This window comes from Sturnira hondurensis, unplaced genomic scaffold, assembly GCF_014824575.4.
Source record: "Sturnira hondurensis isolate 20B ecotype Veracruz unplaced genomic scaffold, ASM1482457v3 Scaffold0009719, whole genome shotgun sequence".
NCBI lineage: Eukaryota > Metazoa > Chordata > Mammalia > Chiroptera > Phyllostomidae > Sturnira > Sturnira hondurensis.
Genome location: NW_028082350.1, coordinates 1043605 through 1058761, shown reverse-complemented (window position 1 = coordinate 1058761; position 15157 = coordinate 1043605). Strand labels below are relative to the sequence as shown.

General features: G+C 43.5%; 1 protein-coding gene across 2 annotated transcripts in view; it reads left to right on the top strand.

Annotated features, from left to right (window-relative positions):
• Window positions 1–15157, top strand: part of DRD3 (dopamine receptor D3) — a 43392-nt gene that overhangs the window by 3777 nt on the left and 24458 nt on the right. For both annotated transcript variants that reach the window (XM_037057364.1, XM_037057363.1), the window contains exon 2: window positions 12237–12349. In XM_037057364.1, the coding sequence (XP_036913259.1) occupies window positions 12237–12349 (113 nt within the window). The remainder of the gene's footprint in view (window positions 1–12236; window positions 12350–15157) is intronic.

The following is a 15157-nucleotide window of genomic DNA, read 5'->3' as shown; positions in this document are numbered from 1 at the left end:
CATCAAGTCATCAAGAACCAGACTGTTCCATTCTTTCTGTTCACCATCTTTGACAAGGTGGCTTACTTCCTCATGCTCCTCACAGGATGGCTACTGTAGCCCCAACATATTCAAAGCTGTATTCAAAAATAGGATAAGTAGGGGTTACAGAGGAGAAAAAAAAGCCATTTCCCTAGTGGCTCAAAACTTCTCCCTAAGGGACTTCACTTAAGTCTAAGTAGCCAGAAGTGGATCATAAATCCACTTACACATGCATGAGAGGATAGAAAGAAAGAGTGAAAATGTGGATTTCATTAAAAAAAGATGTGGAGATGAGGAATTGCTGCGAGACAGACAATAAAATGTCACACATCACATAACATCAGGCTTCTGATGGAATTCACTGGGATGAATCTCATTCTAACACAGAGTTATGCTTTGAGAAAGACTCAGAAAGTTGGAGTCAAAGATGTGGGAATTAAGTGAGTGAAATGGAGGTGACAACTATACTTTTCTTATCTCATAGGCTATGTGTCAGGCTCAACCGTCATCAGCTGAGGAAGTGTTTTGATAACTAAAAAGTGTCATCTGTAACTATCTCAGTTAAGACACTTTTAGTTATAAGTAAAAAAGAAAATTTAACTCCAAGATTTGACCTAAACAGCAAACAGGAAGCATTGATTCACACACCAGGAACTTTAAAAGTCTTATGGTAAGGTGGACTGCAGGCACAGTTGGGACAAGGGTCCATCTCATTTCTCTACAATTATCTCAGCTCTGTCTTTCTCTATATTTTGGCTGTATCCAGAGGCAAAGGGCAAGTGATAAGCCTCACCTGTGCACAATACAAGCAAGAGAAAAAATCTGTGTCCACAGACTTCTAGTACATGCATCAAGATGTACTTTGATTGGATGGGCTTATGGCATGTGATTTTCTCTGAACCAATCACTGAGTAGAAAAGTTAGCAAAGAAGAGTCTCTCCCATGAAACACATCAACTGCTCAGGAATCTCAGGGATTACCAGAACCCAAGGACTATTGGAAGGAGGGGCGAGTACAGTCAGCAACTAGGCACCATGGTGGCTTTCATTGTTATCACTCTCAACATTAAGGCACGCAGGAACCTGGGCTTGAGTTATATATAAAGGTGAACAAGCAGCAACCAATCACTGACCCTCTTCAGTTTTCTCTGGCCCCAGGCCCAGCAGAGAAAGTTATGATAAAAACCATGTAGGTGACTTCAGCGTAGTTATATTCCATAGGGCCCTGCCTGGTTGTTTTTTTAATTCAGTTCACAGCGGTTTCTCAAAAACTCTTTTCTGTGCCATACCAAATAGTTCTATCTCAGAGTTCCTCTCAGGTTTTTTAATTTCCTGCTTTGGAAGCTACAGTCAGTTTGGAGCTTTCCTCTCCCAGCGCACCCATCCTGTTGTGTCCCACTCAGTTAAGCACCTTTCGTGATGTGTAATTCACTTATATGAGGACAGAAAGGCAACACAAGCAGCTAGGGGGGACATCTGAAATACTAAACCCGGAGCACTTGGGCCCCCGTGTGGGCAGGAGAAAAGACTCAGGGGTTAAGCAATGTAGACAAGCCAGAAAGAGCAGGGCGGGTTCCAGCAGGGAAACTTGCCACGGAGAGAGTGAGAGAACAGCACTGTTTGGGGGAGAGAGGAGTTTTTAGCCTTGTAATGACATTGGTTATTAGAAATAAAAGAGAGTCGGCATTTTAAATGGGCTCCTCTATGACTTTTTGTGCACTCAGAATACAGACTGTCAGGTTTATCCAAGATCTACCAAGCTGGAATTTCCAAGGGTGGCCTTGGAAATGGATAGTAATTATAACCAGTCCCCCAACCCCAACCCCAGCCAGCCCCAGCCCCACTCCCACCCCAAGGGATTTGCATCCAGCCACCCATCTGCTGCAAACTGACATTTAGGAACCACTAATCTGCACAAACCCCACTTCACAGATAAAGACTTTGGAATCCAGAGAAGTAAACCCCCTGTCTCACCCCACAGCAATCCCTCTTCTGTGAAAAAGAAAATTCCCAAATGTGGCAAACAAAAATGAAATGAAGAGGCTAATTTGAGAAGCAATTCCATCTTTGCTCCTTGGCTATCCCCCCAAAGCAACTACAAATCCATCCTTCACAGCAAGAATTCTTAATCTGTGGTGTCCATTAACTTGGTTGTAAATAAAATTACTTTCTCATTTTCACTAAGCGGAAATTTAGCACTTACATCAATTATGAATGTAGGTATCAACCCACAGCAGAAGAAATCCTTAATGTCACCAGTAGACATCCAGATATTTCTACTTTCAAATCACATTCCCATTGTTGCACACACCTTGAAATACCATTTACATTCACCACTACTTTGAAATTATAGTCATTTTGGACCTGCCACTAAGTCTTGTCATTTAATGCATTATTAAAAAAGCACATATATTTAAAATACTTTGGTAACTATATTTCAATGTAATTGGCGTCTTTTGTGATCCATTGTATTTTATGTATGCACCTCTAAGAAGGGAACCAGGGGCTAAAGTCTCCCCTGGAACAAAGAACGCTCAGCTTTAGGAGAACCATTTCTGAAGATAATGTCACCTTCCCCACCACACACACACACACACACACACACACACACACAGCTGTTTCCCAAACTTCCCAGGTAGCAGGAATCATTGGAGGGACTTATTATTCTGAGCGGAACCTGAGAATCATTTTGTTTAGCAAAAGCCTCAGGTGATTTGAGAAATGCTGCCTTATAAAAAGTAAATTAGGGAAATGCTGCCGCAGGCTATGTCTGTTGAAAATTCAGTAGCCAACTTCTGTACCTGAAGACAATTTCCTGCTTACTCCCTCCTTCTGTATTGCCAAAGGGAGCTAGTTATATTCATTAGCAAGTGAGAGTAACACCAGCTGGCTGCTGTATGATTCTGAAGTGAGTTATTCATTAGAGTGTAGGGGAAAGGTAGAATCATGTCTCTAAAGAGCCTTAAATCAATCAGATTTTTCTTGCTTTTTTCCCCCCATTTAATTTCAAAAATCACTTTATTTTTCAAGTTCTCTCAACAGTTTCTACTCGTCTCACTGTCAGCACTTATCACATTATATTATAGTTATTTTCTTAGCATCCATCTCCTGGGCCCTCAGTTCACCCTCACTCGTTCACACATTTCTCTCCCCAACATGCACACACTACATCCTGAAGTCTTGGGGACAAAACGGCTTTAATTCATTTTCATACACCTACCCTGTGGAGTATCAGACGCATAATGGGCACCTGATAAATACGGGATATATGGGTGGTGGAGGAACAAACACCTACTCTTTCCTCCTATGTTATTAGAATGGGGTTCAATTGTACACTTCCCAGAAGCAGAGTGTTAGGTGCTGACATTTTTTTAAAGATTTTATTTATTTACTTTCAGCGAGAGGGGAAGGAAGGGAGAGAAACATACATGTGTGGCTACTTCCCACACGTTCCCCGCACCGGGGGACCTGGCCCACAACCCAGGCATGTGTCTTGACTGGGAATCGAATCAGTGACCCTTGAGTTTGCAGGCTGGAACTCAACCACTGAGCCACACCAGCCAGGGCTAAGGGGCTGACTTTTGAGTCATGATTATTATTAGGACTTTGAAATGCCAGCTCCTTTTACTGGCTATGTATTCTTTTTTTTAAGTACATTTTACTGGTTTTCTTATTACAGTTGCCACACATTTTCTCCCTTTGCCCCCTCCACCCAGTACCCCTCTACCCTCCATCAATCTCTCCCTTAGTTCATGTCCATGGGTCATGCATATATGTTTTTGGGCTTCTCCATTTCCTATATTATTGTTAACATCCACCTGTCTATTTCGTACCTACCAATTATGCCTTTTTAATCCCCGCACCTTCCCCCCCCCCCATTCTCCCCCTTCCCCATTCCAGCTGATGACTCTCCAAATGGTCTCCACATCTATAGTTCCACCTTTGTTCTGATTGTTTGCTTTGTTTGTTTTTTTAGATTCAGTTGTCAATAGCTGTGAGTTTGTTGTCATTTTAATGTTTATGATTTTGATTTTCTTTTTCTTAAATAAATCCCTTTAACATTTTATATAATAGCGGCTCAGTGATGATGAATTCCTTAAATTTACCTTGTCTGGGAAGAACTTTATCTGCCCTTTGATTCTAAATGATAGCTTTGTAATCTTGGCTGTAGGTCCTTGATTTTCATCATTTTAAATACTTCTTTCCAGTCCCTTCTTGCCTGCAGGGTTTCTTTTGAGAAATCAGCTGCTAGTCTAATGGGAACCCCTTTGTAAGTAACTCTCTGCTTTTCTTTTGCCATTTTTAAGATTCTCTCCTTACCTCTAATCTTTGACATTTTAATTATCATGTATCTTGGTGTGGTCCTCTTTGGGTACAACTTGTTTGGGATTCTCCATGCTTTCTGAACTGGTATGTCTATTTCCTTCACCAAATTACAGAAGTTTTCTTTAATTATTTTTTCAAATAGTTTTCAATGATTTGCTCTTCCTCTTCTCCTTCTGGCCTTCCTATTATTTGGATGTTGGAACATTTAAAGTTGTTCCAGAGGTTCCTAAGCCTCTCCTCATTTTTTTGAATTCTTGTTTCTTCATTCTGTTCTGGTTGTATGTTTATTTCTTCCTTATGTTCCAAATCATTGATTTGAATCCCAGCTTCCTCCCCTTCATTCTTGGCCCCCTGCAGATTTTTCTTTATTTCACTTACTGTAACCTTCATTTCTTCCCTTATGTTTTTGCCACACTCAGTGAGTTCTTTGAACATCCTGATCACCAGTGTTTTGAACTCTTCATCTGCTAAGTTGACTATCTCAGTTTCATTTAGTTCTTTGTCTGGGGTTTTGTTCTGTTCTTTCACTTGAGTCATATTCCTTTGTCTCCTCAGTTCAGCAGCTTCCCTGTGTTTGTTTCTGTGTATTAGGTAGAGCTGCTCTGACTCTGTGAAAGGCACTGTAACTTATGTGAGGTGGAGGCTTAGGTGATCACCAGGGCAGGGCAACCCACTTCACAGCTTTGTGGCTCTGTGTGGGGGACAGCTTAGAGAGCAGACCGTGCTGCAGTCTGCCTTCTGGGGGGTTTCCCAGCACTCACCCCATTTCCCATCACTTCACCCACTCCCAGTGTGAGACTGGTGCCCTTTCAGCTGTTGCCCTGGTTTTGAATCCCAGAGGGGGTGGGTTTATATATGTTTTAAGATGCAGACCCTTTAAGAAAAGTTCTCTGAAAGTCCAGAAGTTCCTTCTGCTGCCCCAAATTCCACTGGTTTTTACAGCCAGAAGTTATGGGGACTTATCTTCCCAGTGCTGGAAGTCTGGGGTGTGTGATCTGGCCTGGGGCTGGGATCGCTCACTCCCACGGTACTCCTCCCAATTTTTATCCACCACATGTGAATGTGGGACTGCCCATGCCCATACCTGTTCCACCACTGCTGCCTTTCCACACCACACTGTGTCTCATCACGTCTCCACCCAGTCTCCCCGTCTTTGCCCCCCCTACCCATCTCAATGAATATGGCTTCTTTAAATCCTTTGTTGTTGGACTTCCATACATTTTGACTTTCTGACAGTTTTGAGTGTTATTTATTTTGAGATTTAGTTGTAAGTCCTTTTTGTGATTGCATGAGGAGGCAAAGCATGTCTACCCATGCCTCCATCTTGACTGGAAGTGATCCTGGCTATGTATTCTTAGGTAAATTACTCAACCCCTTTCAGTCATCATTTTGTTACTGAAAAATTGGAAATAATATGTAACTCATTGGATTGCCATGGGAGTTATTTGATCTTGACCCTTCACATCTCTTTATTCATCACATAGTATTTGCTTGGTGTGGAGGACTCCATAAATAAAAAATATTTTCATTACACATCCCCCCAATTGGAGACTCATGTTAATAAGTAAGCTCTGAGGAAGGCTTACTGGTGGCACCTTAGTGGGATTTACTAGAACCAGCTAATCAGATTGTTTCCTTCTTGTCACTTAGCTGAGATCAAGGAGAGAATGAAAATGTTGATGGCAGAATTGGAGAATAAAAGAAAAGGTAGCCAGAATAGGGAGGTATAGTTGGGGATTGGAAGCAGGGGAGAGGTTGAGGGCTTTGGCCCATAGGAGCTAATGAAAAAGGGTACCAAGGAAACCTGCCCAAAGTCAGCAGCCACCACTGCTTTGTGTAGCCCTGAGATAGCAGCGATCAGGAGGGAGATAGAAGGGAGATGACGAATTCTGTCACACAAAAAAATCCTTGATGTGCATTCTCCTTTCCCCTTGCATTCACCCAGTTCCATCCCTTTTCAATAACTGCCCCCTCCTCACTTGACACTTCTATATAGCAGGGCATGAAGCAACCTACCCTCCAATGCCCTGTCTGACCTGAGGAGCTGTACCACCTCAGGCAAGGTGCAGAACCTCTCTAAGCTTGAGTCTCTTTCTCTGCGATGAAGATGACAGTGTTCCGGACAGGGCCCTGGCCCTGAGTGAGTCTGCCTAGTGCCAGCTGTAGTGTGTTGGTTCTTGATTTCCTATAGGAAAGATTTCACAACACGACCCCAGGTGACTACGAGAATCCATTTGTTAAATCTGGGGACGGTGAAACAAGGAAGGGCTTAGCACAGGAGAAGCAACAGGAGAGCTTGGGCTGGGCTTCCTTAGCTCACTGGGAAGTGAGAGAAAAGAGGGCTTTGGGGACAGGTTGAGGGGACTAGCCTGAGACCAGCTGCCACTACTGCCTATTGTGTAGAGTTTAGAAGACAGGTGCCTGTGGGGAAAGTAGTAGAGGAAGAAGAGGGTAAAGAGAATGGCAAGGGCTGCTCCCCTGAGGGAGAGCACATGCTGGATCTTTTGTCTTGAGGCTTTTAGCTCTCTCTTGATGGTGGTTGGGAATCTTAGGGAAGGTCTAGGGGGAGTGGGTTCCCTCAGAATATTCATCAGATCTCCAGGTGTGTCCTTTCAGGGTCATGGTCTCCACTGATTGGTCAGTAGCAGGACAAAGAGTCTTTTGTCCTTGCAGTTGGTCCTGGTGTGTTTCTGGGCCTGGAACAGAGATATACCTGAGACCTCCAAGGAGGAAAAACCAGGGAAGGAAAGGTTACCCTGGGGATAAGGTTCTTGTTTTCCCAGTTTTGCCCCCTGCCAGGCACCTGGGTGACCATCTGCACCTGGCTGTAAATTGTTCGGCCATTGTGTTCAGCTATCTGTTGGTTTCCTTAATCCACTTGCCAAGGAATTTCCCTAGCTTCTTACTATCCTGTCTCAACAGTAGTCCTCTCTCAAAGGATTATAATCATCGTGGAGGCCATGTACATGAAGTGCTTTGCAGAACATCAAGACCCAGTAAGCCAGAGAAAGACAAGGACCCTTTTATTTGTAATCTAATGAACAAAATAAACTAACAAACAAAATAGAAACAAACATATAAATAGAAACAGACTCATAAGTAGAGAACAGACTGTCAGAGGGAAGGAGGGCAATGGGGCTGGGTGAAAAGGGTGAAGGCATTAAGCAAAACAAACAAACAAACAAAAACCCCTCATCAATGCAGAAAACAGCATGGTGATTACCAGAGGGAAAGGGAAGGTAGGGGGGAGTAGAAGAAAGTAAAGGAGAGATCAGTGGTGATGGAAGGTGATGTGACTTGGGGTGGTGAACACACAATATAATATACAGATGATATGTTATAAAACTGTATACCTGAAACCTATATAATTTTATTAGCCAATGCCACCCCAATAAATTCAATTAAAAAACAGGCAGAAGAAGAAAGTAGGCATTCAGTAAATGCTAACTATTAGTATTAATATAAATCTTGTCAGAGACCAGTCGTTCTCTCAGAACAGACTTGCATGCCAGGCACTGCTCTAGGCACCGAAGAGGCAGCAACAAACAGGTACAAGTCTCTGCTCCTACAGAGTTTGTTAAGCAACAGGCATTTAATTTCCTATCAAATAAGTGTACCCTTTGTCCTGAAAACCTGTATGAGCACATTCCGTTTTCTGAATCTGAAGTTTTAAAGTTACAGAAATCCTGGAATGGGTTCTGTGGGTCCGTGGCCCATAGTAGAGTAAGTTTTAAATAAATGTTAGATTGCATTAGTAACATTAGGCTCTCGTGATTATCTCTAGTTATGTTACTTACGAATGCCTTGCTTTTTCAATAATCTGATAAGTTCTTCAAGGACAGGGCCTGAAGTACATTTTGTAAAGCCCCTTAAAACACATAGCATATACCCTCTTTCTATGAACTAAGTAGTGGGAACTTCACAACTACTGACTTCCTGGGTGGATAAGCGAGTGAAAGAGTGAGAGAGTTTCTGCTGTTCTAAATAAGCCCTCTCATCTACTTTGCACCTTCAATACACAGACACAAACAGGCAATCACAATTTGGAAGGAAAAGTGTTTTTTCCTCAATTTAGGACATAAATTGCATAATAGACATATGTTAAAATGAGCGTTAGTATACAAAATTCAACTTTTTGCAAAAAGCTTTTATAGCAAACAATCATCCTGTGTAATGAGAAAAACTATCTTTTATTCTCCTTCCTTCCTTAAATCATTGTTATTATGGCTACACATATTCTTCTTTAAAGGTTTTTCATTGTAAGAATTCCTGTAAATTCATATTATGTCTTTATATATACACAGCCAAATAAGCAAAAAATAATGATTTCAGAGCTAGTTTAAACTTTTCATCGTTGCTTTTATTTTTTTTATTTTTAAGATTCTTATATATTTATTTATTCATTCATTCATTTTAAAATATATTTTACTAATTATGCTATTACAGTTGTCCCATTTTCTCCCCTTTATTCCCCTTCACCTTGCCACCCCCATTCCCCCCTCTTAGTTCATGTCCATGGGTCATACATGTAAGTTCTTTGGCTTCTCTATTTCCTATACTATCCTCAACCTTCCCCTGTCTATTTTGTACCTACCATTTATGCTTCTTATTCCCTGTACCTTTTCCCCCATTTTCTGCCCTCCCCTTCCCTGCTGATAACACTCCAAGTGATCTCTATTTCTGTGAATCTGTTCCTGTTCTAGTTGTTTGCTTAGTGTGTTTTTGTTTTTGCTTTTGTTTTAGGTTCAGTTGTTAATAGTTTTGGGTTTGTTGTCATTTTACATTCATCATAGTTTTGATCTTCTTTTTTTCAGATTAAGTTCCTTTAACACGGGGTGTCAAACTCATTTTCACTGGGGGCACATCAGCCTCATGGAATTGAGGACTGTAATTGTAGGACTGTATAAATGTAACTACTCCTTAACTAGGAGCAAGGAGCTTGGTGTTCCCACCAGGTAGAAACAGGGTGCAAGGTCAGATAAAACAAGGTGGAAGGCTAGATTCAGCCTGTGGGCCTTGTGTTTGCCACCTGTGCTTTAACATTTCATATAAAAAAGGGCTTGGTGATGATGAACTCCTCTAACTTGACCTTATCTGGGAAGCACTTTATCTGCCCTTCCATTCTAAGTGATAGCTTTGATGAATAGAATAATTTTGGATGTTGGTCCTTGCATTTTAAGACTTTGAATACTTCTTTCCAGCTCCTTCTTGCTTGCTAGGTTTCTTTTGAAAACTCCTTTGTAGGTAACTGTCTCCTTTTCTCTTGCTGCTTTTAAGAGTTTCTCCTTACCTTTAATCTTGGGTAACAATTATGATGTACCTTGGTGTGTGCTTCCTTCAGACCAACTCTTTGGGACTCTCTGAGCTTCCTGGACTTCCTAGAAGTCTATTTTCTTTGCCAGATTGGGGGAGTTCTCCTTCATTATTTTTCAAATAAATTTTCCATTTCTTGTTCTTTCTTTTCTCCTTCTGGCACCCCTATAATTCAGATGTTCGACATTTAAAGTTATCCCAGAGGTTCCTAAGCCTCTCCTTATTTTTTTGAATTCTTGTTTCTTCATTCTGTTCTGGTTGAATGTTTATTTCTTTCTCCAAATCGTTGATTTGAGTCCCAGTTTCATTCCCCTCACTGTTGGTTCCCTGTATATTTTTCTTTATTTCACTTTTTATAGCCTTCACTTTTTCCTCTATTTTGCAACAATACTCAACCATTCTGTGAGCATCCTGATTACCAGTGTTTTGAACTCTGCATCTCAGGTTGGCTATCTCTTTATCACTTAGCTCTGTTTTGGCAGCTTTGATCTGTTCTTTTGTTTGGGCCATATTTTTTTTTTTGTCTCATTGTACCTGTTACATTTAAAGGGCAGAGACTTAGGTATGTGCCAGGGTGGGGCATCCCACATTGCTGCATTGTCAGGCTGTATGTGTGGGTGGGGTCAGAGAGGGAACGACGCTGCTTGCTCACCTGGCTTTCAGTCACTTCCCTCACTACCCACAAGCAAATTGGGCCCTTCTGGTGCTGATTCCCAGGTGGGTGGGCTTGTGAGCAGTTCTAGGGCCCTGTGGGTCTCTCCAGTGGACTCTCCTGTGAGGCTGGGAGATTCTCCCACCACCACAACCCCCACAGGTTTTTACTGCCAGAGGTTTTGAGGCTTTATTTTCTTGGATTGGAACCCTAGGTTGCATGGTCTATGTCGCTCCCCATTTGTTCCTCCCGGTTTATCTGGATGCAAATGTGGGACTGCCTGGTCTTCCAGCCACTGCCTTGCCTTTCTGATCCACCAATCAACACCTTGCCGCTAGTCCTCTCCTCCCCAGATGCCTGTCTCTGCCCCTCCTACCAGGTTTGGATGAATGTTTCTTCTTTAACTCCTTAGTCGTTTGACTTCTATACAGTTTGATTTTCTGACAGTTCTCATTATTTTTTGTTTTTAAATTTGTTGTTGTCCTTCTTTTGGTTGTGCGAGAAGGCAAAGTATATCTACCTATGCCTCCATCGTTGCCAGAAGTCTTGAACTTTTCATTGTTGCTTTTAAATGAAATAACTTTGCTCAGAGTTTCTCAAAATAGGGTCCAGAGATGACCAAATATAGTGATAAAATCAAATGCCACAGCACCTTTTTAAGCACCATTTCAACAATGTCTCTTTCTTTTTTCCTTGAGAAGCTACTTCAGAGGCAAGTGTTCCTATTTTTCACTCTCCCATTTAATTAGCCATTGGGCCTGCATAGCAAAGACACACAGCTACTGCTAGGGACCCAAAGCGTCACGGTTTCTCCTTGAGAGCCATGATGCCGAGAATGGCAGCCCCACAGGCAGCGAGCCAGTAAACGAACAAAGGCCTTGGGCCCAAGACAGGCATTTGTGGTCACTCTCAGGTGGCAGTCTCCCAAACAGATCTCTCTGGTGCAATAAGGTTATATAAAAATTTTTAAATAAAATAGAAATATGTCAGAATAGAAATTAAATTGCTTTATTCCTGACTTTTTTTCAAGTGTTACTAGAAGTTCTAGAGCTTGAGACACATGTATAAATGAGCGAGGTCATAACGATCCTGATTCTGTGAGTGGTAGGGAGGGTCTGGTACCCTTTCCATTGCCCTGGTGCAGTCTTTCTCCCCAACTTGGTGCCTGGGACCTGGGTGTCAAAGGCAAGCACACTGGCACAGACTTCACTTACATAGATTTTTAGACATTGTTCCAGGATGTTTCCAAACTTTAAAACCAGAAGCCATATAGAATTTCATTTCGGAGGTAAGTTCTATGAAGAATGTGTTCTCTGGTTATTTTCCAGGTATGTGGAAAGCTTGCCACTGGGTGGAGGGCTTCAGAGAGGCAGTTTTGGCTCAGTGCACACATCTGGTGGTCATCCAAGCTCACTGACTGCCTGCTATGCACCTATAGGCATATTACTTCACCACAGAGAGCTTTAGTTGCCTCTAGAGTTTGAATTTAATCAGTGATTCTCAAACTTTGGTGTGACTGGGGATAGAGGAGTTATTTATTTTAAAATGAAGATTCATGGGCCCCAGAAAGTCTAGGTGCAGAAAGTCTAACTCAGCAGATCTAGGAAAGAGTTCCAAAATCTTCATCTTTAATGAGTACCCCACTGTGGACCAGACTTTGAGAAACACTGAACTAATTGATTTGGAAGATCCCTTCCATCTCCAACTTTCTAACATTCTGTGACTTTGTCCTTTTTGTGTGTGACCAATCTTGGACAGCCTGTCACTCCCTTGATGTCTTCCTGCCCTTGGTAATGATGACACACCAACAGGGAAGTTATGTCAGCATGTTATCTATAGAGGGCAGCCTAGGGAAGGTGTAGAGTTGTTTGGGTTGCAGTCCCTTCGCTGAGAGGAACACTAACATTCTTGTCTCTGATGCTCAGGTGACAGGTGGAGTCTGGAATTTCAGCCGCCTTTGCTGCGATGTTTTCGTCACCCTGGATGTCATGATGTGTACAGCCAGCATCCTGAACCTCTGTGCCATCAGCATCGATAGGTAGGGCTGGGGCTCCCCCTTCCTAGCTTAGGAGAGGGGTGGCCTAGACCAGGTGGGGAAGCTTCCCGTGCTGTATTTGAGAAACACACAGGCTGCGCATCTGCAAAGTAGAACTCAGCACTGGGACATTTTCTTTCTCCTTTTTCTCTTAAACTATGGTTTGTGGGTGAAAAGAAACCCCTGTGACAGTAAAGAAATGATTATTCTATAGGCTTTCCTACCTCTCCTTCCACCCAGGTCACAGAAGAGGATTCTGTTTGGGGGTTTTGTGATTCCTAATTGGGAGGAGGGAGTTGGAGAAGAAGGGTGAAAGGCAAGCTGATTTGGGTCGGGAAGAAAACTTCCTGTTACTACTTTGTTTTTGGTAAAAGGAGGGCAGAAGGGAGTCTTTTGTGTGATTTCTGGCCATTTATTACATAAAAACATTTTTACAGAAGTAACAGAGAGCATCTGGTTTTCTATCTCATCATCTCTACGACCTAAACTCTAGTCCTAGCTCTTTATTGCCTGTGAATCTCCCTGCTGAGTCTATTACAGAGCCTTGAACAAAGAATGTTAAACCAAATTCAGGTGCCCCTGCCTGAGGGCATCCAGTGCTTATATGACAAATATGCACCTTCAGAAAGGACATGAGAGAGTGGGAGATCAGCCTCGGAAGAGGGAGAAAAGAGCCATACAAAGAGAGTTTCTAGAAGAGGCTCTGGGACAGCTCCCACCCAGCCTCCTAGTCTGATCGTGCTCTCTCCCGCCTTGAGAACACACCTGCACGCCCCATCCATGCACATTCACACAGGCAGCTGGTGGGTGAGGCCGTGCAGGTTCTGCCTTGCTCGAGAGTGTGAAGGCCGAATTCAGCCAGTGCTTCCATTGCCAAACCTAAGTCCACCGAGAGAGGGTGCATTTTCTAATTGGCGCAGGTGTGCCATTTTGCTGACAGCAGTCATGACACACCCTTCTCCTTTCACCACTGACAAGACACAACCAACAAGAATAAACCTTGAAGCAGCTTCTGTCTCATACAAGAAAACTCCCAGAATGCACAGCACTCACCTACCTGAAACCTGAAGGGACAAGCAGCTTATGCCTTAGATCCCAAAGGAGAAGGGTGCTCTTTGCTTGGCCTCAATTTCTATATCAACAAATCCTCACCAAACCTCAAAATGGAGCCTTTTTTTCTATCTTAGGAATGAAAATTGGCCTTGGAAAAATGGTCTTCATTACCCTGCGCAAGCAGTTTGTGGTACCCAGCATTAAATTCTGTTCGTGTGATGCCAAATAACTGGTCGATTCATTAAAAATACAGTCATTCACGCAGACCTTTAGTCTTCACACAATGCTGACAAACCAGTCACACCAGTCTGACAAATCTGACCAAACGTTTTTCAGCATTTCTTGGTCATGAAGCCCTGATCTGTAATAGCAGGGGAGTAAGAGATAGGAAAGAAAAGGAAATGATGAAAGGGTTTTGAAAGCAAGCAATACTATTGTCATTGGATGCCTAAGAATTGGACTAAAGCTGCCTTTTCTTTTTTACAAAACGGAGTGGGTGAGCACAAGGCCCCGCCTCCTTGGCTCCTTGCCTCCCCAGTGGGCCAGCCCCTCCCACCACCTTGCGGGTCAGAACAAATTCGGGGAGAGGGCTGAGAAAGTGTCAGAGGAGGAGGACACGATGTGAGTGGTGAGATTTCAAGTCCTCCTCCAGGAGCCCGTGAATAATGCAACCAAATTCATTCACTGGGGAGTGCTTTAAGGGGCTCTCAAATGGCACCCATCACACAGGCAAGCCTCTGCGCCTTCGCGGGAGCACAATAGGTACCAGATGAGTCACAGGCACCTTGGAGTTTTAGTTTGCATCTAAATAAGCACTTTATATCTGCAAAGGGCTTTCTAATCATTTGCAAGAAGCTTTTTTTCTTCAACAATTCCACGAGGGGAGCCCATAGAACTAAAGATTTATTGAGCCCCCTGTCTGATGAAATAAAAGATGGTGAAAAGCAGTCCTCACAGGGCTCTGGGGCTCATTAAACCCAGGAGGGAGTTAGACTTGGACCCTCTCACCCAGCCCAGCCTCTCACCTCCCCCACCCCCAGCTTCCTCAAGAGAATTCATCATCGGTTCCCCCCACACACACCTCCCACTCTGAGACAAGGCTTTATTTTAGGTGGAGGTAGAATTCTGCAAGGATCTTGAGACCTTCAGTAGGATGACAAGCCCACAAACCTCGGTCTCAGAACTGAGAGTCAAAACACGCACCTAGTTTAACACATTTGTGCAGACCTGTCACATGCTCGCACGAGGTCCTGCAGCTTCTCGCCCGGGTCTCGGACTAGACCCCGAGTGCTTTGAGTCCCCTTGCCAGCACTCTGTCTGTTCCAGTGACTGGACCTTTCGCTGGTGGAGGTGGGGCGGGGGTATCCCGGGAAGGGCCTCTGGCCGTGCCAGCAGCCCAGCTCCACAGGTGCTCTTTCCCAGGAGTAACGAAGGCACAGTTCCTATGCCTTTAAATCCCCCGGCTACCTCTGTGCTCATCCTAACATGCCTGATGATAAAAGCAACAACAATAAAAACAGGTACCAGTTATTTGGCATGTACTATATGCCAGGCACCAAGAACTTTTCGCTATCGATAACCCTCACAACACCCCAGCAGGCGGGTGTATTATCCGCACTTTCCAAATGAAGACGCTGTGGCTAGACTGTGCAGGTGAGCTCGCCCAGACAGCGCAGCGGCAGGGGCAGGACGAGGGACTCAGGGAGCCTCTCTCCCCGCTGCGCACTGCCTCCAGCAGTGGCGCACTGCCACACTACC